Source organism: Alternaria arborescens (assembly GCF_004154835.1).
Source record: "Alternaria arborescens strain FERA 675 chromosome Unknown contig_17, whole genome shotgun sequence".
Classification (NCBI taxonomy): Eukaryota; Fungi; Ascomycota; class Dothideomycetes; order Pleosporales; family Pleosporaceae; genus Alternaria; species Alternaria arborescens.
In genome coordinates, this window is record NW_021167872.1 from 332964 (window position 1) to 355193 (window position 22230).

The 22230-nt window shown below is 51.9% G+C and overlaps 9 protein-coding genes across 9 annotated transcripts; 5 read left to right on the forward strand and 4 right to left on the reverse strand.

Annotated features, from left to right (window-relative positions):
- Positions 1-10: 10 nt before the first annotated feature.
- AA0111_g7542 (hypothetical protein) lies at positions 11-1372 on the forward strand (the record flags this gene model as incomplete). Its single annotated transcript, XM_028653890.1, has 1 exon — positions 11-1372. One exon carries the CDS (start codon positions 11-13, stop codon positions 1370-1372), a length of 1362 nt encoding a protein of 453 aa, XP_028504920.1.
- A 1028-nt stretch (positions 1373-2400) lies between these two features.
- On the forward strand, positions 2401-3579 carry AA0111_g7543 (hypothetical protein; the record flags this gene model as incomplete). Its single annotated transcript, XM_028653891.1, has 7 exons — positions 2401-2660; positions 2708-2730; positions 2781-2821; positions 2871-2978; positions 3027-3060; positions 3107-3400; positions 3452-3579. 7 exons carry the CDS (start codon positions 2401-2403, stop codon positions 3577-3579), a joined length of 888 nt encoding a protein of 295 aa, XP_028504921.1.
- Positions 3580-3892: 313 nt separating this feature from the next.
- Positions 3893-4971, forward strand: AA0111_g7544 (hypothetical protein; the record flags this gene model as incomplete). Its single annotated transcript, XM_028653892.1, has 2 exons — positions 3893-3982; positions 4033-4971. 2 exons carry the CDS (start codon positions 3893-3895, stop codon positions 4969-4971), a joined length of 1029 nt encoding a protein of 342 aa, XP_028504951.1.
- A 222-nt stretch (positions 4972-5193) lies between these two features.
- AA0111_g7545 (ATP-dependent helicase) lies at positions 5194-8799 on the reverse strand (the record flags this gene model as incomplete). Its single annotated transcript, XM_028653893.1, has 1 exon — positions 5194-8799. The coding sequence occupies one exon, from the start codon at positions 8797-8799 to the stop codon at positions 5194-5196; it is 3606 nt and encodes a 1201-aa protein (XP_028504926.1).
- A 654-nt stretch (positions 8800-9453) lies between these two features.
- On the reverse strand, positions 9454-12740 carry AA0111_g7546 (hypothetical protein; the record flags this gene model as incomplete). The annotated part of the gene is made up of 2 exons (XM_028653894.1): positions 9454-12350; positions 12413-12740. 2 exons carry the CDS (start codon positions 12738-12740, stop codon positions 9454-9456), a joined length of 3225 nt encoding a protein of 1074 aa, XP_028504924.1.
- Positions 12741-14914: 2174 nt separating this feature from the next.
- AA0111_g7547 (hypothetical protein) lies at positions 14915-16491 on the reverse strand (the record flags this gene model as incomplete). The annotated part of the gene is made up of 2 exons (XM_028653895.1): positions 14915-16246; positions 16300-16491. 2 exons carry the CDS (start codon positions 16489-16491, stop codon positions 14915-14917), a joined length of 1524 nt encoding a protein of 507 aa, XP_028504925.1.
- A 237-nt stretch (positions 16492-16728) lies between these two features.
- Positions 16729-17985, forward strand: AA0111_g7548 (hypothetical protein; the record flags this gene model as incomplete). The annotated part of the gene is made up of 2 exons (XM_028653896.1): positions 16729-16978; positions 17027-17985. 2 exons carry the CDS (start codon positions 16729-16731, stop codon positions 17983-17985), a joined length of 1209 nt encoding a protein of 402 aa, XP_028504787.1.
- Positions 17986-18191: 206 nt separating this feature from the next.
- On the reverse strand, positions 18192-20158 carry AA0111_g7549 (hypothetical protein; the record flags this gene model as incomplete). The annotated part of the gene is made up of 6 exons (XM_028653897.1): positions 18192-18553; positions 18606-18936; positions 19002-19509; positions 19570-19632; positions 19684-19906; positions 19954-20158. The coding sequence occupies 6 exons, from the start codon at positions 20156-20158 to the stop codon at positions 18192-18194; spliced, it is 1692 nt and encodes a 563-aa protein (XP_028504788.1).
- Positions 20159-21328: 1170 nt separating this feature from the next.
- AA0111_g7550 (hypothetical protein) lies at positions 21329-22119 on the forward strand (the record flags this gene model as incomplete). The annotated part of the gene is made up of 3 exons (XM_028653899.1): positions 21329-21407; positions 21590-21940; positions 22025-22119. 3 exons carry the CDS (start codon positions 21329-21331, stop codon positions 22117-22119), a joined length of 525 nt encoding a protein of 174 aa, XP_028504794.1.
- Positions 22120-22230: the final 111 nt, after the last annotated feature.

The following is a 22230-nucleotide window of genomic DNA, read 5'->3' on the forward strand; positions in this document are numbered from 1 at the left end:
AGCATTCGCCATGGGCCCTTCTACTTTCTGTGACGACCTCCCTACCTCCCTGGCGGACTTACTTTCCAACACCTTGATCCTGCGCCAAACTGCTCCCTACCTGCCAATATCTGCCCTTCGTAACCTGTCGCGAACCTGCAAGTCTCTACATCATGCCGTCTTCCAGTCGCCAGAAGCCTTCCGCTACCTGGACCTCTCCCCTGTAAAGTCTGCTATTGTGCCTTTCGATGGACCTCTTGATGTCGGTGGTGTCAGTTTTCGCGCTGAGCGAATGGATGAAGCCCTCACAGAAGACGATTTCTACAGCGGTCCTCTACGCCACATCTTCAACAGGCTGGAGAAGCTCCATGTTCTGCGTAACGTACATACACTTGTCCTAGACGGACTCAGCGTGACAGCAGAGTTGGTCAAAGAATTGCTTACGGAAGAACGATTCAACGTTCGTATACTTTCTATTCGCGAAGCTAAGCACATGAACGAGCGCAAGCTTCAGCAATACCTCCAATATGCGGTTCGACCATCAAGGCCCGCGGGCACACCTCGAGTCAAAGGCATCTACATCTTTGGACCCCGCGACCGAACACCGCGTCCTGCATCGCCCGTGACGAGAAAACTATCCGCAGACATTCCTAGAGGCGTGACGACTTCACAAGGGGCGCAGATTGGGGCACAATGGAACGAGAAATCGCAACAAGCCTTGGACGCTGTACTAGCGCAGACGGAGGACAAATGGTATCAATCTTCTGGCAAAATCATACCAAAGCGGCCGTCCCCGGAATGGGCAGAAATACTCCAAGCATGCGAAGGCATCATTGCTTTCGATGCTGTTCTGTGCAGAGGACCACGACATGACCCGAGCAAAGCATATGTTAGGGATGCAACTGCGAGTGGAGCGACTCATCCATCCTCTTTCCTGCGGCCTACAATCGCAACTGTCGCACTTGGCCCATCGGGCTGCGAGACATGTCACTCGTCTCCAGAAGGACCAGCAGTTTTCGGCGACTCAAGCCCATCACATCATCCATTACTCAGCCCGGTACCGCTGCATGGCTCCTCTGTGCGTGCTGCCCAGATACCGCATACTCTCGACGGTTCTGCGCCACCGCCTCTGATAGTGCGATGCGAGGACTGCCTCAAGGGACGCTGGTGCGAAAGATGTCACAAATGGTGGGACGAGGATTGTTATACTGGATCCGTTACCGCCCAACGTACGGAACTACAGCAGACCGAGCTTACTGAGAGCTTGAAACCTGATGGGACTAGTCAACTGCTCCCAAAGCAAACGATCAAGGTACATATGGGCCTCTGCGTGGAACACTGCCTCCGTGAAGAAATGATGGCCGGAGCCGGTAGCGACGGGATGTGGGGATGATGGACCTACCTTGGCGCGCGAGAAGCGATGCTACCTTGAGGCCGTTACGATGTAGTTGGATTCCGGAAACCAGTCTTACCCAGACTGGCCGTGGAGCCTGGCTATTGGATAATTGCACCTGGAACTGTCACTTGCGCGCCAAGGTAAGTGCTCGATCTTGAATCAAGAAATAGGCTAACGTGAATTGCTGCAGGTTATCGGTGTAAGACGTGATTGTTTTGGCTGTGGCCATACGTGCATAAGCTGTAAAGAGCTTTTTATTCGGACTTGCAAGAAATGCAACAATGAGTATTGTCGTGAAGACAACGATGCGTCTTCCGACACCATGGTCAGTACAATACAACGAGAGGTATAACCTGCTGCTAACGCTCAGACAGTGTGACTGGTGCAACTATACGTCAAGACGAACCAGGGAGATGTACTGAACTTGATGTCTGAGGCTTGGAAAGAGCCTGGATACCTCCCGTGGCTACGGACATGACATTGCTTGCAAATACAGCAAATGTCGGTTTTCTGATGTATGAATGATGACTCTCCTCTTAGAATTAGTGTTAGATACCCCTCTCAAACCCATGAACAAGCATTTCTAAACATATTTTGTCAAGTTCACGAACAATTATCCCTCCTGTTGTGTGTTTGCATTTTAAGTACATGCAATAGTGCCATGTGGTTTCGTCGCCTTCATGTTGCTGCCAAGCCCCGGCGGCTTGTGAATGGCCAACGCCGATGCACACGATGACATGTGGCTGCCACTTTGAGCCGCAACATTGCAAACAAACAATCTTTCCTCCAACTTCAGCGAGCGAGTCCTCGATTCCCAATACCAAAGCCCACTCTTCCCCGCGATCTGTCCTTTCCACCCAAGAGTCCCCGGTGACGTCGTCTTCAGCTCCACGTACCATCTTGACCCCAAACCACCTCCGTTAGACCTCCGCCAGGCACCAGCACTGCGAACCCCCCACAGCCAGATCACCACAGCTTGAAACCTACTTCCGATCACGGTACTACACGCAATTGCATATTGAACAATGGCGCAATATGGCTACGGACAGAACCCTCAATACGGCGCAGGAAATGCGCAAAACCTCCAATTCTACCCATCTTCATTCTCCAATCAGCCAGTATCTGGACATTCTACACCGTTCCAGGCAAACTATGGCGCGCCGGCAAGTCAAGCATACCCCGCACAGTATGGCGCGGGGTTCGCTGCACCGGGTGTGAGTGGACAGATGGGCATGGGCAGTTCAGGGCTACGGACAGGATGGCTGGCAGCTTTTGGTACTGAGGGGTAAGTTGCGAGGATGTGTTTGTGTAACAATCGCTGACTTGTAGCAGATATGATGGAGAACCGCCGCTACGTACGCAACACCGACCTCACGATCGCATTCGACGAGCTGACATTGTGTAGTGGAAGAATTGGGAGTGAATTTCAGACATATACAAATGAAGGTCGGTTCTGAACCATGTCCTGTGCTATCTACAGCTGACGATGAATAAGACATTGGCCGTTCTGAACCCATTTGGTCGTATCGATCAGCACATCATGGACGACAGCGACGTAGCAGGTCCCATACTTTTCTTCTTGATTTTCGGCACATCATTACTGGTACGAAGACAACAGAAATTCAGGGAAACATGAGCTGACAGGGTGCAGTTGTCCGGCAAGCTTCATTTTGGTTACATCTATGGTAAGCCAAACAACCGTTCGAAGAGAACAATGGCTGACTGAAACAGGCCTGGCATTCGTCGGCACAATCCTACTTCACCAGATCCTCTCGCTCATGTCTCCACCTGTCAACGCGGTTGAGGCAACCCCTGGAGACCACGGTCACCCGCATGGCTCACACCTCGGCTCCTCGTTGACATTCCCACGATCGGCTTCGGTGCTTGGATACTGTCTGCTTCCTCTCGTACTGGTATCGATGTTTGGAATCATTGTACCACTTGACGGGCTGTTTGGATATCTTCTGACAAGCTTGGCTATCACATGGTGTTCTTACAGCTCCAGTTCGATGTTCACTGTTGTTGGTAAGTTGAGACTTCTGACAGGGTTGTTACAGAGACTAACACACTTCGCAGGGCGCATGACTTCGATGCGAGGCTTGGTAGCATACCCCATGGTTCTTTTCTATGGTAGTTTTGGTATCATGGCCATCTTCAGCTCTCGGGGGACTGGCCAGTTGGCGGCAAAGGCGGCAGGATCATAGAGGACTACAGTCGGAGAGCAACACAAGACGCTTTTGGACTGGAATACAACAAAATGTAACAGACATACTTACAATATCAAGAATATAACTGAAGACAAATCCAAATATCGCTTCCAAATCATCTCTCACTGCGCTGAAATATCTGGCCAATCGGAGTGTAGCTGACCTGCTTAGAGCGATGACGACGAGGACCCTGCACGAAATTGTTTCTCCCGATAAACTCCGCCACCCGTTCCATCTTCTTCAGCCCTATATACCCTTGCTTGCCTCTGGTTTTCGCAGCCATAATTCCTCTTCTACACGATACTTCATAATGGGTTGGTTTTGGGCAGACACCGCACCCGCTGCACCTGCAGCACGTGTTGCGCCGCATCCTATGCCTCGAGGCAGCATGGAGCCTCCAGTATGTTTTGTGCCACTCCACATGCGCATGCGCCTCTAACAACATCGCAGCCAGAATGTCCAATGCACAAGAAACCTACAGCGCCCGTGGTCGCCGAAAAGAAGACACCGCAAGGCGCCTGCCCCTACGTCCCGCCTGAAAATGCCTCTACCGGCGCATCAGAGCCACCACCAAAGACCGGCTTACTCGCTCGTCTAAACCCTCTCAATAACATGTTCGCCGAACTCTCAAACGAGCGAGCTGACACGCAATCCGTAAACCTCCCTCTCGAGCGCGAAACCTCTACGATTCCCAAAGGTGACGGTTCACTCTGGGAGTACCCCTCACCCCAGCAAATGTACAACGCCATGCTACGCAAAGGCTACACCGACACGGACATCACAGCCGTTGAGTCCATGGTTGGCGTACACAACTTTCTCAACGAGGGCGCCTGGGCGGAGATCATGGGCTGGGAGCGACGCTTCTCCCGCGGTCTAGTAGAAGGCTATGAGATTTGCAAAAAGGGCGAAGACGTCGCAAACTTTATGCTCGGCACACACGACGACCCCTTTGACACAACAACCTGGGACCAAAAGGATGTCCAACCCCCGAAACTCCTTCGTTTTACCGGTCGCCCTACGGAACCGACGCCGAAATCTCAAATACTGCAGTGGCTCGGTTACGTTATGCCGGAAAAGTTTGGCACGGCGCCCCCGTTTGATCGCCATGATTGGTTCGTCGAACGCTGCAACGAGAAAGGGTGCAAGGAAATTAGATACGTGATTGATTACTACGAGGGTGAGCCCGAACCTACGGGCGAGCCAGTCTTCTTCCTCGACGTTAGGCCGGCAGTTGATGGCCCAACAAGTGCGGCGGAGAGGTTGATCAGAACGGGCACAGATGTCTGGTGGAGGGCGTCCGGGGGTGTGGCGAGAGAGTTGAGGAAGTTGGAGGCGGCAAAGAAGCAGAAGGAAGAGGAGCTGGCTGCTAAGAGCAGGCAGTACAATTAGGATGACGGTATCGGCACGTGTATATGAAGCATTGCGCGGCGTTTGTTGGTTTGGATTTCTGTATAACTGGTTTGTACGACATACGGACTTTGCTGATGATTTGGATGGGGGGTTCACTTTTGTGGTTCTGTCGTTACACTGGTACATTTCTCTACTCCAGATTTTCTACTGTAGTTTTCCTTCACAGTATTTATTGATGCGTAAACACGACATGAAGCCTTGCTACCTATGCACTCCAATAAACGTCCTCTCACCCCGATACATATGAATGCTTCGACTGAAATGATCCTCATCTTCTTCTTCCTCTTTAATCCACACACCATCTACAAGTTTCGCTCTCACCATCTTCTCCTCACCCTCATCCCCTTCTCCAGGCAATGTCCCCCCGTCTCTCGTCTTCCCTTCCGCCATTCTGACCCCAACCGCCTCGACCACCGTATCGAAACCTTGTTCCACATCCTCCTCACCCCATGGCAGTGCCTCAACATCAATCTGCTTCTCCTTGCCCAGCAAGCACATGACAATGACCATGGCACCTGCTTTGGACATGACCTGGTTATGCTGTTTACACGCATCATCGTTACAGCATTCATTGCATCCCTCAAGACAATGACAGGACGTGAGTCGTTGACACGCTTGATTGAGCAATGTATCGATGAACTCAAATGCTTTGGTGCTGATGCCAGAACCGCTCGCCCCGCCTTTTGCATCGTAAAACGTCAACCGAGCAGGTCGCTTCCTCGTTGATTCCTTTTGCAAAAACTCCTTCTCGGGGACTTTGCATTCCGTGCGTACATCTCCTGGCATGCTGATGACGAAGTTGGGCATAAGGGACAACACGGCGTGTTCAGCGGCGTGGATGCCCGCTGCGATGTTCAGACGTCGCGACTTCAAGATATCCATTGCAGATTTCGGCACGTCAAGCCACATGCCCTTGCTAAACAAAATGATGGGTGGGTTGTCGACCTGAACGGCATCAAGAATACGGCGCTTCTTGTCAATCTTGAAGAAGCCATAGACGACTTGTTGAATCTTAATGGGGCCGTAGAAAGCTTTGCATCGGGACCCGGGGATGCGGCGGATGGCTTCTGTTTCAACGGGGTCAATGTCTGTATAATCACGTTGCTGCGTTGTCCAGTCTACTTTTACGTATTCGACCTTTGCAAGCATACGCTCTTGGGAGAATTCCTTAACGAGATAGGTGTTTCCTTGGTGTAGGAATATGCCGCCGTCGTAGAGAGTGAAGAAGGCGCGACTAGCTTCCAGTTCTTCGAGTACTGTGTTCTTGCCGTGTGTGATATCGATGATGGCGAAATGGTCCTCTTCGGTATCGCGAATTGCAACTGTACGAGATGGCTGAGGGAGGAAACGGGAATTCACGTGATAGAAGCCCTCCTTGTCGCATCGCATGCGTTCTTTGGCGATTTTGGGAAGGAGAGGGCCAAAGTAGGTAGTGTCGGCTTCGACATTGATAGGCATCTCGAACGCAGCGCATTGCACGTGGCCTTCCAGAACAAGCATGTTCGTCAAGTCGACTTGGAGTGCGCAATTAGGTTTAGTGAAGATTTCATCTGGATTCGACATGTAGTACTGGTCAGTGGGGAAGCAGTCGCCGACCAGAACAGATAGCGAATCTCTGTTTCTCCTACCGGCACGACCACTCTGTTGACGGAGGTTGGCGATGGTGTAGGGAAAGCCGACTGTAATGACAGCATCTAAGGAGCCGATATCGACACCGAGTTCTAGAGCGCTGGTAGATACGATACCACAGAGCTTGCCGTCAAACATTTCTCGCTCAATTTCTCTTCTGTCTTGCGGCGTATACCCACCTCGATACGACATAACCCGAGGGATAACCTCCGGTCGCTCCAGGTTGGTTAGTTCGGATTTAACAGCAGAAATCAACGCTTCACATTGCTTGCGTACACGGCAGAATGCAATAGCTCTTATGCCTCTCAACATCAATTGACAGAACAGCTTTGCTGTCTCAGCCATGCAATCACCACGTCCAGAAGTAGGGTCGCCAGGATCTTTAAAAGGCGTGTTCCAACATAAGAACTCTTTACGTCCGGAAGGGGAACCGTCGAAGTCTGTCAACTTGACATTGTCAACACCAAAGATGGTCTTCATATGCTCTTCGGGGTTTGCGACTGTAGCTGAGCAGGAAATGAATTTGACGTGACGATTTCCGACAGCAGCGCATATCCTTCGTAGACGGCGCATGATAAACGCCATATGTGCCCCGAACAGTCCGTTGTAAACGTGCAGCTCATCCACCACGACGAACCGCAGATTCTGAAGGTATGTCCGCCAGGCATCTTCTTGCGGCAAAATCGTAATGTGCAGCATATCGGGATTTGTGAAAATAATACGTGCTTCGTCACGAATATAATTGCGTTCGCTCATGGGCGTGTCTCCATCAAACGTCTCGACTAAAACTTCTTCGAAGCCCGGCATGAATCGTAAAAGCTCCTTCATACTCTTTCTCTGATCCTGCGCCAGCGCTTTTGTTGGAAAGATGTACATAGCTCTTGTGCTTGGTTCTTGTTCTAGTTGGTGTAGAACAGGGATCTGGTAGATCAGTGATTTACCAGAGCTGGTCGAAGTTGATACTATGACGTTGTGCCCGTCGTAGAGATTGTTTATTGCCTCCGCTTGGTGGGCATAAAGCTGAGTGATGTTTTTCGTGTTATACAGCGCGTTGACAAGATTCTGTGACATGGCGAAGTTCAAGTCGCCATAAACAGGTTCCTGGGGGTCGAAGACACGGTGACCATCCGGCACAATCTGACCAGTATACCACTCAAGTGTTTTGATCTCATTCAGGATGTCGGGAATAGGCTTCCGCTCGGCTGGTATGGAGGCTGGTAGCAGCGATCGATCTGGGCCGGGCGTGGAATGTCGGCTCTCTGTCGGCACAGGAACGAAAGCCTCTGAAACTTTCTTGATCTTCTCTACCGCATCAACACCTTCCTCAACGCATTGGTTCAGGAATGCGTTGACTGCCGATGTGAACTTGAGATTCCTCTTCTCAATCAAATTCATCATCTGCTTCTGGCTGTACACGGGCATCTTGAGTTCCTCGTTCCGCAGTTTCGTCGTGGCCTTCGTAGGCTCCCCAGTCTTCTTGTGTTGTACATGGCGCTTCAAGTCGCCATCGATAAATTCAAATAGCAGCACCTCCTTATGCTCACCCTTGTCCGGTTCCGGCCCAAGTATCGCAAAGTCCGTCGTTGATCTCCCGTGAAGGTTGTCTTCTGCACCCATGACATTGATTAGGAGCATTGCTTCATCGACATAGGCAAAGTTGATGGCCTTCGGGACCAATGCCGTAATTTGCGCCACATCTTCAACCACTAGCTCTCGCTGTATGTTGGCTTCGACTGTGCTTCTTAGGTTTTCAAGTGTGGTCGCAAGGTGTTTGCGTGTGCATAGAAACGTGTAAACAAGATTCACCGCGCGATGCACCTGAGCCAGCTTCGTGAAATGCTCAGGCCACGGTATCGACGTTTCAACGAATGTGGATGAGTTGTTGCGCGTGAGAGACGGTCTGCCAGCACCACTCTTCTTCAGCGCACGTCGTGGCTTCTTTCCTCCATCATGCGCCTTTGTGGGTACGCTCGTAGTCGTCGTCGTCGTCGTCTCAATGGGGTCAGGTTGGTTGGGGTCGATCAGCGAGCCGTCGGGTCCAACGATCCTGTGAGCCTCGCTCGGCCCCTCGCCTTCTGCAGCCGATGCTACTGGTTGTGTTTCCTCGTCCGCGCGGGTTTTCCGTTTTCGCTTTCGCACGGTCTGATCCGAGACGGTGGCGGCCTTCATTCGAGGCATCTTGGGGGCATTGTAGTTGTTCTGGACGCGACGTCGGCAGGGAGCTTTGTCTTCACAATCAATGACGCAATGGCGCGAGGAATGGCCAACCTCGCACCATGCGGAAACTCGGTCCAACTGTTCATTTACCTGTCAGAGATTATACAGGCACGTTCATGACTATGTATTTCTCTACGCAAGTGTTCTGTACGACTGCTTGCAAAAAGACGCGACTTTCGCGTTCCGAGGCTGCGCGTTGTCACGCTCTCACGTGCAGCGTAGTCCTGCCCCATCTTCATTTCAGGTCAAGCTCACCACAATGCACGGCAAACAATTTGAAGAAATATAAGCACGTTTTTATTCGAGAGTATGGAAAGAGTCCATGATGTATTAGCACACCATTCCCAGGGTATATGGCAATGAACTCAGCATCCCGCCCATATTCCACCACCCAAGCAGCCACTTGTGAATGTACATAAAGGTATCGAACATGAAGCACTCCTCGCTAGAATGCATGATATCAGAAAAGACAGACCTGAACACAAAATCGACAGACAGTAAGCCGTTATATCGTGAATGAAAGATGCCATCGCTCGCCAGAAAAAACATATCGTCTCATCGAACCCTGTGACGCCTAGGTATAGGATACAGATGGTCCCTTTCCATCTGCTATGCTCATAGGCCACCTGCGCCAGGTAGCAGCATCTCAATGCACTTGGTCAACAAATTGCTTGCTTCGTGCAGCAACTCCCACCGCGTCTTCTTGAACATGTCTCTCATAATGATCAACAGTCCCAGGCAAGCATTGCGGTTAGATGTCTTGCTCAAGTCCTCTGGCGATCTAACGCCGCCCACACGGTTGAGGTAGAGCACCATGTCCCTGACTTTGTCGTCATAGCTTGGAAGTTGGTACGGCTCCTTGACTGGGCCATCAAGCGCGAATCCGTACGACCAAACAATCAACGTGGCAAAGTACAGCACCCATGGCCGATTAAGAAGGTAATCATCGCGCGCCGAGTAGGAGAAACCAGCACTAGATGGAGTGTTGGGATTCAAACTGTGGTCCCCTGCGACCATGACGTTGGAAAGAAACCGCAGCGCATAGAAAGTGGCGTCCCGGGCCCGGGCGGTGGGGGCCCACATCTCCTTCATGCGGCGCTGTGCGCCATTGTAGTCCTGCGGGGTTATCGACCTCCCAAGTAGTCTGGGAGCGCCTGCATAGATCTGACAATCGACGATATCGACGTGCATGGCCATATGCGCCAAATGATGGAGGACAGTCCGAGATTCGAAAACGTTGTCGTCATCGACACCATGAGAGTATCCGTATGAGTTCGAAGCAGGGCGGTCCTCCGACCGGTTCAGTGAGCTGTCGAAATCTTGCTTCCAGAAGTCGAAAGCACGGGTTAGCGATCCTCGCCACTTGTCGCGTCCACCTAGTGCAGTCGTTACACCAAGCGAGCTGACTTGCAAATCCCGCTGGTTCATGTGCCATGAAACGCTCAGCAAACCTGCCATCAGTATTGTGCGCCCGAAGGAATTGGTCCGTACGGTCTGTCCATTCAGCGTCTTCTTAAGACCATCAAGGAAGGACATTGGTTTGATGCCGTTGGAAGTCAAGGATTGTTCAACCCGACCCACTTCGGAACTACTCGTTGCAGACCAGAGGGCTTCGTCGCATGGCAGTGGAAGACGCATCTCGTGAGCAACCATGACAGCGCTGTGGCCAAACATAGTAGCGTGGATGCTGTCCATAACAAAAGCCGCAAATGCCGCCCTCCTAGTAGCCTCATTCGTGATCCAATGGTTCCACCATTCGTCAGGCGTGTTTGCTCCGCCAATGCCATTACTCTTTCCATCTTTGACGCTAGGAGGCGAGTCCATGGCTGACCGTCCGATCAACGAGCTTCCACGCCTCATAAGCGTTAGTGTTGTGGCATGGTGGATGTGTGCTCGTTCATGCAACGGGCGTGTAGAGTACATCTTCTCGAATACTTCGAGAAGGAGCAGACCCTGGAAGATCCACAACTTGGCAGGTGGGCGGAAGTCAGCGTCCATGAAAAGTTCCCAACGCAAGTGCCACGCCAAGAAATTGGCCAGCTGGGCGCAAGCCTGTGTCGTCTCTTGACCATAGTTTTTTTCTAAACAAGAGGCTCCGAGGCACATGATGGCGAGTAATAGGAGCTCAGGACAAGTGCTTGCGTTGAAGGTTGGCTTGTGGAGGATTGGCAGCTGCGGGTGGAAGTGAACCCAGTATGAGCTAATGTATGTTTGCATCATGTGAAGACTCAGCACATGGCGGCTGTCGTCTTTATCGCCCTCCATGATATCCTCCTTCTGCTTCTTGACTGGTGCATGGTCTGTTTCGTTAAAGCGCAGGTGAATAAGGTCAAGGAGGTCTTTCCGCTTGTCTTCAGACAGGGCAGATTCTGGAAGCGTAGTATCTAGTATGCTGTGAACAGCCATTGGATGTGCAGGTGGTGCAGGGTTGTTCAGGTAGCCGGCGACTGAGGGGTCATAGTTAAAATACGGGGCTTGAAGTCCAATTTGGGATGACGCACCAGCTACGGGGTTTATTCCGCCCGGATAATCCATGGGCGATGCGCCTCCTGGGTTGAACTGATTGTCATTGAAGAGCCAGGCAGCGAAGTCGTCTGCCATGGCGAATGGTGAGCGACTGTACCCAGCGCCACCAAACATTGGTATGGCATAGGCAGGGTTCTGCTCCATTATGGCGTCAGAGACGTTCTGCATTCTGTTGTCTATCTGGCCAGTGGACTCGACACCGTTCATGGGCGTCTGACCAGAAGTGCCATTGTAGAACTGGTTCTCTTGTTCTCGAGAAACTGGGGTGCCGGCTGATTGTGGATACTCTGGTGGGGGTAAGGAGGAGAAGGGAGGGAAGTTTTGTTGTGATTGATACGCACTTGCGCTGTTTTGATAACCAGTCGAGGAAGCGGAGGGAGTATACTGGGATGGTGTAACGGCAGAGTTGAAAGGTGAGCTCGAGCCATACGAGCTTATGTTTGAAGTCTGCGCGCGTAGATCGGGCCGGGTGAAGTTCCCATTACCCACATGTGGGGAGTTGTGGAGAGACGTGCGACGTCCACTATAGTTGCCCAAAGCGGCCGGACGTGGTGGGGGTGCAAAGTTCCCGGTGGCCTGGGGCTGCATATCGTAGGGCTTAGCCTCTGAGCCACTACGGTAGGTATCGTCGCTCCCTGTTCTTTGTAGCGAGTCTTGTCTGCTGAGAGTGGTGGTGGAGCCGGGAGAGTGGAAGTTTGGCGGCGACATTTGGTTGCCAGGGCCAGCGTTGGAGGCACCCGAGGGCGGAGAATGCATGCCGTGCGGGCCTTGGGTCTTGATGCCATGTGGTTTTGGAGGCGGTGCATTCTTGCCACCCAGTGCAGCTGTTACAATAGGATTCAGGTTGTGCATGTTGAAGGTATCCTTGCGCAGCAGTTGCGAGCCTCGTGCCGTGTGTCTCTCCTTGTGGCGCGCGCATAGGTCTTGCCGAACAAAGGATCGGTGGCAATCGGGAAAGTCGCAGTGGTAGATTTGCTTGGGATTGTCTATGCAATGTCAGCCTCGCTCTACCAGCTCTGTCGAGGCATGTTGAAAGTGCTGCACTCACGGTTCAACTGGTGGCGGTACAGATGCTCTGCGCGGGAGTAGCTCTTTCCACAGCCCTCGTGCGGGCACTCGAACTTCTTATCGAGGCCCTTTCTGCTGCGCCTTCGCTTCCTCGAGGAGCCATGGCCGTCGCCCTCAGCATCGCCAGTGTCGCCGTCTTCGTCTCTGTCGCGTCGACGGCCACGGGCGTCGCCACTATCTGGCGATGCGGGGGTTGGAGGCTCGTTTGCAGTGCCTGCAGTCGTGTCCATCTTGTCTCGGAACTGCGTCTGGATCTTGCCTAAATCCGACGCGTGCGCAGCATGCATAGACAGGACTTGCGCCGTCATTGCCAGTGGGAGACGGAATGCAAATGTCGTGTGTCGCGACCTTGTCTCGGTGCGCGTCTCTGGGGTCGAAGGTCGGGGTTGTGTAAATGGTGTTGATGTTAGTCTAGAGGCGCTCGGCGATGGGCGTGCATGCTGCTTTGGGAATCACACGGCAGGCGAGATGCTGGGGCGGGCAAAAAGGGACGGCGTGGGTTGCCCAGATGCAAATCGGCAGGATCCTGGGCGATGACTTGCAGGTCGATGTCGGAGAGCCTCTGAGCCTCTTAGAGTGGAGGCGCGTGTGTCGTGTGGTGTAGTGTCGTGGAGAGAACCCTGGCCTGGGGACGTGGGGAAGAACGACCGTCGTGGGAGCAAGCAAGACGGGAGCGGGCACCCTGGTGGGAATGCAATGGAGTGGACAAGGCCGGTGCCGACTTGTGACTTGTGACTTGTGACGAACGACAAACCACCAGCGATCGGGACTTGTAGTCGTGAGCCGAGAGACGCTTACGCTGGCCTACGCCTGATGTCCGCAGTAGCCGCGATAAGAACCAAGATGCTGTGGCAGTGGATAATGTCGTCTGCACTGTGCTCCAGCCTTCCTGGTAGGCAGTGAGGGGTAGGCAGCCAACTTTGGAATCTTCCGACGAAACCCAGGCTCAGCCGTCAGCAATTAACTTTCATCCACGGCGGCTGTGATATAATGCTCGCGCCCACCTGCAGCCCAGCCTGAGCATCAGAGTGTGGAGAAGCGACAGCCCTCGGTGGCGTGGGATGGGCGACCGCGGGCGCGTGGGGGCTGCTCAAGCACATTTAGCTGATGTGCCCTTCTCCATGGCCGTCACCACTTCTCGTAAACCCGCCCTCTCTTTGGCTGGACTATCGAACCGTCGATATCAGCATGTGCCTGTTCATGCACCCTATGCACGGAGCTGCACAAGATTCTGCACCAAGCAGCTTTGGACACTTTTTCATTCCAGACCTTGTCCGAAAAGTCATCCTTCCGACATCTGATACTGCTCATTCCTTCCGTACCCATAGACCATGAGTCACGGTCCTCACTCACTCACTCTACCATCGCTCAGCCCAACCACTCCTTCACCATGGCCCAACAAACAACTAATTTCCACACCTCATCACACGCGCGCCACACACGGCCATTGTGCCATTCGCCAGCATTTACCCAGGTGCTAGCGTAAACTCGGCCCGTCGGCCTCCAATTGATACTTGCATGCTGGGCGCCCTACCCCAGGATCTTCTTGCCGCGCAGCGCGACAAGAGACGCATCTACGGACGGGACCCGCCAATGAGGAGCGGGCCGGGAGTCACCCTATGCTTTTGCGGCAATCGGAGCTCGGCGAGCAGCTCGTCCAACGCCTGCCCACATTTGATGTTTGTCAATTTATACATCACTCTACTTGCGTATGATCAAGACAGCAAATGGTTGTTGTACAACACGACAACGTGGATGAGTGATGCCTGCCTTCTGCGAAAGCCGCCCCCAACCACCGACTGGACCAAGGCTCTGTACAGATAAAATTTCCCTTCCTTGCCACTGAGGTGCCAGCCACCACGGAGAATATACAGCATAGCATAGCATTGCTTTTGTTCCTCCTCCACGTTTCAAGGCAACAGTATCTTTCCACTTTCGATCAGTACCAGCATTGACCCTGTCTATACAAGTCTCATGGGCAGAGATAAGGCGCCCCGCGGGAACTATAGACGCCGCTACTTGAGCTACTGTCCTGGTTGGTTTTTAAGATATAGTCTTGAGGGAGCCACTGTGCATCTCTTTGTTAATGATGCACCGCCATTACGCATCGTTTGGTCCCAACTATCATCAGGCACCGATGTGACGTATCATGAAGTAATGCGGCGCCTCTTACGAAGGAGCCCGTGTTCCGGAAGTCATCTCCGGTTCTAGAAAAGTTACCCTGAAGGTATATACTTGCAATATTCTGCAAGTATTACATCAGTAGTGACAGCGAATACCTGGGATCCCTCTTTTTGCGCGAGGATACGATTCAGAAGAAACAAATCTCTTCGTACATGTCATGTCGTGTGAAATTACTATGTGTAGACTGATGTCAAGAATAACATCAGTCTTTTGCCTTGCCAAGTCATTATCCCCTCCATCTCCCCCTACGCTAAAAATACAGTAGGCTGCCTCCTCGTTAATCGAGATCAGAGATAAGCTAATCCTCAGCCTTCGGTTCACCCTCTTCGGATGGCTTGGCAGCAGAGTCAGGCTTCTTCACCTGCTCCGAGTCTGCAGTGTCAGGCTTGCTGTCATCCTTGTCGGCTTCAGCATCGTCCTGCGATGATTCCTTTTCGGTATCTTGGGCGTCCTTACTGCTGGCCTCGGCTGTCTCGGTAGACGCTGGCTCTGCCGTGACATCTGTATCTTGTTTTTCTTCTTTTTCGGGCGAAGTACCCGCTACTTCCTCCTCGCTTGCGCCTTGCTTTGCTGCTTCATCTGTGGCGTCTTGGGCTTCTGGTGGACTTATCTCCGGGACCGACTCAGCCTCATCTTCATCCTCGTCTTCGTCTTCGTCTTCGTTGTCGTCGTCGTCGTCGTCTTCTTCTTCGTTGTCTTCGATGGCTGTGATATCTCCATCGCTGTCGCCATCTTCGTGTTCCTCTTCTCCTTGTGGTGATTCGAAGATTTGAGTAACAGGTCGTGATTGTAAGCTTGGACGTTCCTCTTCTTCCTCGTTCTCTTCCACAACTGTTTGCACAATAGTAGCTCCCACTGATGGCGAATGCCTGTGTCGTTTGGTTGTACCGGCTGTTGATAGCGTATGATCTGACATGCCCTCTGCTAGCGTGTTGACTGAAATCTGTGATGATGAATCGGAGGGCTCTCGCTTCATGATCAGAGGTGGCGCTGATGGCTTTGCCTCTGTTGATGGTTCAATGCCCTCTGCCTCTGGGGGGATGGTGTAGTTGTCTTCAGGTACCAGACCATATACATCGCAGACTGTCTTGTAGAAGATGTATAGCCCTGTCCGTCCCTCGACCTTCCAAAAGACCTCTCGGTGTGAGTACCATGCGTGCGCAAATATCCTATATACGCGCCTGAAGATGTTGGTCAACTGGCGCATTTGCGAATGCTGCGTCGACTGGTCGGTGCCTAGCGCGAGCCTCGAGGGAAAGTGTTTCGGTGAGGTGAGGGTATTGGCGGCCCAGTCGAGGGTGTGGCAGCAGTAGTCGATTGCGCAACACGATTTGGGAGGGTCGTGTACCGCGCACAGGTACTGCCACTCGGAAGCGCGCATCTCTGGACAGGTCAAGGAAGAACAAGGTGGGTCGTCTGCGAAGAGGGCGGTGATGATGGAGTTGACTTTCTGTATGAGGAAGCGGCAGAGCTCATATAGCCACAGAGTCCTGTCTACATTGGCTGGCGATTGTGCAATCTTGAGTGCCATGCTTCTATCCACCGGCACGGTGCCGTTGGAGCCAGCAGGATGCGTCAGGGAATTGTGGAGGGCTTTAAGGTGTTCGGTAAGTTGGAAGGCCGAGTCAATCTGCGCATCTTGTCAATCAGGCACCGTCTGTGGTGTAGTCTGCCCCAGCGCACCTCTGATAAGTCTACGAGCGGAGGTCCCTCGGCCATGTCCTCTGCCTTGGTCCCTGGCCGTATTCTCCGCTCCGCAGCATGGTCGAGGTTGCTGAACAGCTTCTGCTGCTCTGGCGACGCTGATACCGGTGAAAGCTGGTCTTCTGGAATGGGTGGTGGGCTGGGAAGACGGGGCGAAGCAGGCGACGTCATTTCGGCGCGAGATTGAGCAGTGGAAAGGGCGATTGCGAAGGCTGTAGACGTCGGTGATCACTTAGGCGGGGTGTTGTGCGTTGTTGACATCGGACATCTGGAGCTTGCCCAGGCGGATGCAGGGCAGTCGCAGGGGTCCTTCCAGCTAGTCGTTACGCGACCACGCTAACTTCATCGCGGGCTCAGTGGACCATTTTCTACATGACTCCGCCCACCTCACGACGTCATCTGCCAGCCATGGATGGAAACGTATCAGACGACGAAGTACCCAGTCTCGTTCAGCCAGAGACCAACACCAAGGTCATCCAGGATCAGGATGAACATGTTCCCACCCTTGTGGCTAGCTCAGACGATGCACCCCAGAGCAAAGTGCCTATCACCATCGTCACAGGATATCTTGGCGCAGGAAAGACGACCTTGCTGAACTACATTTTGACTGAGCAGCATGGCAAGAAGATTGCCGTCATTCTGAATGAGTTTGGTGACTGTATGCTCCCTTGCATTTCAGGCAAGACACCAACCTAACGCGCCTTAGCAATTGATATTGAGAAGCAGCTCACTGTTTCCGATGCAAACTCCACATCTGCCCAACCAGCGCCTTTTGTACCGCTAGCGAACGGCTGTATATGCTGTTCCGTCAAGGACATTGGCGTAGCCGCCATCGAGAATCTAATGGAGCAATCCGGCCTATTCGACTACATCCTCCTCGAAACGACTGGCCTAGCAGACCCTGGAAACATCGCACCCATGTTCTGGCTCGACGATGGCTTAGGCAGCAGCATCTTCCTAGACGGTATCGTCACACTCGTTGATGCAAAGAATGTCTTGAAGAGCTTAGATGAAGGACTAGGCGATGAAGAGAAGATTGAAGAGAGAAAGAAGGAAGCTCATGACGAACACGGCCCGCTATTGACAACAGCACACTTGCAGATTAGTCACGCAGATGTGATCATCATCAACAAGACCGACTTAGTCTCCGAGCAAGAACTACAACAAGTAACTGAGCGCATCCGGTCTATTAACGGCCTCGCTCGCATCAAGACAACAACTAAAAGCCAGGTTCCCCAGCTAGAAGGGTTGGTACTAGACCTTCACGCCTACGACGAAGTCACGGATGCAGACTTGAAGTTCGCAAGCAAGGGACACAGTCACCTCGATCCAACAATCACCACTTCTACTATCTCTTTTCCTGCCCTGGCACGCGACCAAGTCGACAAATTCGATTTGTTCCTCCGCACTATTTTATGGGACGAGACACTGCCTACTGAAGCTGACCATAAGCCCTTTGAGATACACCGCTTGAAGGGTCGTGTTCTAGTCAAGGACGGCAAGATACTTCTTACGCAGGGTGTAAGGGCTATTTACGACACGAACGAATTAGACGCCAAACCGGATGACGGGAGTCAGGAGTCAAAACTAGTGCTGATTGGGAGAGCTGTGGATCAAGAGGCCTTTAGACGGAGTTTGATGGCTACGTTGGGCGACTTTCATTAGAGTTCCATGATCTGATCAAGCATGTCAGGTCCTAAAGTAGCGAGCTCATCAACGTTGCCTATGGGGATGTACAATATTGTAAAAGCCATGTGACCAAAGACATGGAATTTTATGAATCGACACTAGTTCTCTGTTCTTCCAGCTAAGCTAGCTTCAAGCTCCTTCGAATAACGAATGACTCGCCTCAACTCAATAACCTCCGTCACCTACACAATACCTTTCTCATTCCCAACAACAGCGTTTTCATTTCCAGAAGAGGCATCACCCGACAGTGCCGCGAGACCAATCTCATGGTTGATCTCAGCCATTCTCTCCTGGTCCTTGAGCGCAGTGCCCTCACTACCAAAGATGGTATCCATCTCTTCGAGAGTCAATCTCTTCGTCTCAGGAACGAAGAACCAGATAAACGCTGCACCAATTGTGGTAACCATTCCAAAGAGAATGTATGTTCCGTATGTGATATTCTCGAGTAATTCCGGGGTAATCTGTCCAATGATAAAGTTGTTCATCCAGTTGGACGATCCACCAAGCGCAGTGCCGTATGGTCGTGTGGACAGAGGCCAGATTTCTGCCACGATCGTTAGATTAGAGAGCATTAAAGTGTAGACGAATGGACTTACCAGCGATCAAGATCCAAGCACAAGGTCCCCAAGAATATCCAAAGTGGATAACGAAAAGCCACACCATCACTACTGCCGCCCATCCAGCCGCACGATGGTTTGCAAAGTTGTCAATGTTCTTGGCGAGGATAACGGCGATAACGAAGTGCGAAAAAGCCATGCCAAGGGCACCGACGGCTAATACGGGTTTACGACCCAGTTTGTCAATGTACAAAACAGCTGGAATGGTGGCGATGAACATGACTATTCCAACAACTCCGGTAGCAAGGAGTGACGTGGTGGTACCAGTCAAACCGATCTGCTCGAAAATTTGCGGCGCATAGTAGAGAACCTGATCAATCGAGAGTCAGTGTATATCCTAAAAACTGTCAAAGTAAGTATTGAAATCATACGTACCGCATTGATACCGGTCCACTGTTGGAAGAACATGGTGACAGTAGCAACGATGACCCTTTTGAACATAGCCTTAGTTTTGAAAAGGGAGGCAATGGCAACAAACTGAAGTTTGAAGATATTCCATGCAGTCTGCTCTTGAAGATGGGGAAAGGCCTCAGCAACACTACGCTTCTCGAACATGGACTGAGCCTTGATTTCAAGGAACTCCAGCTCGATAAGCTCATGGTCGACAGGGAGGTTGCGAAGGGATGCAAGGTTGTTCCTAGCTTCCTCTTCGCGGTCATGGTGCATCAGCCAACGTGGGGAGAAAGGCATCCAGATCATGCCGATGATGAGAACAAAAGCCGGCACGAGCTGGAGACAGATAGGTACCAGCCACGCCGCGTTGGACTGAGTCTCCAATGTAGTGCCCCCGATGTAATTGGTTCCGTAGTTGATCCAGAAGCTGATCATGATGCCGAATGTGATGGCAAGTTGTTGTAGTGCTACAAGAGCACCGCGAACCTCACTGAAGACAGTCAGCATGTTGCTCCATTGCATTAAAGCCGGGGTTTTCAATGGCACTTACGGAGGTGCACATTCGCTGTTGTACATGGGAACGATAACAGAGAGACCACCAACTCCGATACCGCTACAAATGGTTAGCAGGAATTTGGCTAGTTTTGGTTCAGGCATTACTAACGTGATGAAGCGGCCAGCTAGAATCTCCTCATGTCCACCGGAAATTGCAGTGATCTGCACCACAACGCCGATGATGAAGATTGCTGTAGCGATCAAGATACCATACTTTCGAGAAAATGCCTCAGCAACGAAACCGGACATGACGGCTCCAAACCAAGCACCGAGTTCCAGGATAGCGGTCAGCCATCCCTTTTGTGTTGCATTATCAACATAGCCGTCAGTTTCTGTTCACTGTCAGCGCAGGTCGAGGATAGCATTCGGGAGTACATACGTGCTCCAAAAGATGGCATAGCCAAGATTCCGCTGAACATGCCCTGATTGTAACCATACAACACTCCTCCAAGACAGGCGAACAAGGCGATGAGAAACACCTTTCCATTCTTTACCAGAGCCCTAGGACCACTTGCACCCATTAGGGCTTGACGTCTCTGAAGCGCGGCATCGAAGCCTGTCGCACCGCCGCCTCCCCCAGCCATGATGATATCTGATGATCGATATGAAAGCCTCGGAAGGTTGGTAAAAGCTTCAAGTCGAAGTCGTCTGAACTGTGTCTCAGGCTACCAGAAAGCTTACATTTCTACGCTGGAGCCCCCAGGCTTATGTATGGGGTGCAGGAGCCCGCACCACCACCTGCACAATCATCCAGGACCCCAGTGACAAGACCGCAACAGTGTGGGGAAACAGGCGTCCACAATCTTTCCAGAGCATCGGTAATAAGTGCTCTTTAACCCCTTAAGCATACCAAGAGGAAACGGTCTCTGGGCAACATGTAGAACACGGCTTGAGGAATGCCAAGCCAATGCTTCAAGTACACTAATTGGACACGGAAGAGAACGTAAGCCTCCACCATCCTTGGCAATTATGTGCCGCTCCTGATGTATTCGCCGCTGATGTCGTCCTGTTGCTGTGGGCCGGGTGCCAAGGTCCATCCGAGGAGGATTTAGGCTAAATTTGTTGGCAAGACGAGATGCGTGATCGGTCATGAGTGACTTCGTAGGAGCGGAACGCCGACATCATGATGCTCCGAGAGATCCTCCTACAGTTGAAACGGCAGCTCCAGTAGCTTAGTCGCGACATAAGAGGCACAAACCAACAGTCTTGAACATATGACTGCACATCATCCGTTGGCAAATATGGAATCTAAGAACAGACTGGGTGGCTGATGGATGAGCGCTGACGCAAGCAGAGGCATGGCGCTCAAATGGTTGTAATCCACCAATACGGCTACTGGCTCCATCGAGAAGGAACACAGTGTGCGGAAAGAAACCCCCCGATAGTCGCTGGCTTCGGTACATGAGATGATCTCCTGAGGATGCAGCTGACGCTTGCAGCGATTGTGTGCTGTCGGCAACCTTCTAGCCTGTGTAGCTCGATCGGAGAACCGGGAATTTGCATTAGGGACATTACAGTAGGGATGAACAAGATACTGTCGATTACTCGTAATAGCTGTCGCGCTACCCTACTTGCAACCGGTCGATGCGGATGGGATAGTAACTGAACGACGGAAGCTAACGACGGCGGCCCGTGGGGAAGGAAAGCCCCACTCGATGGCGTGTCAGCGGAAACGCGTAGGACGCTTCGGCTGAGACACGACAATAACATCAACACCAACAATTCTCCAACGACACGTAACTGACTTTGCAAGCATGGCGGTCTCTATATTCCAGCGCAAGCGTGATCTGATCTATCTCGTCTTCTTCATCGTGCACTTGCCAGTAATGCTAGGTGGGTCTATCAACATAGATGTTTGGTTTGGAAGCCTCTCTCAGTAGCGTAGCAACTTCACATACACTAGGACTAGACGTCTTCGTATCTTGTGTTCTACAAAACTCTTCGATGGCTTCCCAAGTCAATGCATCCGGTCTCCACCTCCAGGAAAGAGACTGATCAGTACTGACTTGTCACAGCATTCGACCTCACAGCCTACTACCCAATCCAAATCAAACCCCTCTGGATGTCCTCTCTACGCGACTGGTACATAGCTACATATGGCGACCGTTTCTTCTATAACGCTCCGGCCTGGTTTCCCGTTCTAACTTTTCTTGAACTTGTCTATCATCTCCCCGTAACTATATGGGCCATTCCCGCCTTGTTGCGCAATGATCCACGCGTCCCTCTTGCCCTGCTGGTCTTCGGTATGGAGACCAGTTTGACGACGTTGGTCTGTTTGGCAGAAATGCTGAGTTGGGATGAGTTGACGTCGGCACAGAGGGGTGTGCAGGGGCTGGGCGGTATGTACGGGGGTTACCTGGCAGCCGGTAAGTTGCCTATAAGGGCTTTGAGCTCACCAATATCGCTGAAAGGAACGCGAGGTATTTTTTCCATGAAGCTAACAGGTGCAGGTATCTTCATGACTTTAGACTGCTATGCCAGGCTGGATCAGACGATCGCAAAACTACACCGGGGACTGAAACCGGTGACAAAGAAGGAGCTGTGAAACCGTCCATCTTAGAATAAAAATCTAAGGATGTTGCCATGAAATGCTTTGGCATGAAGACCCAATGCATTCCGGCATAAGCAGCAATCTCAGAGAGCACAGATGAAGCGA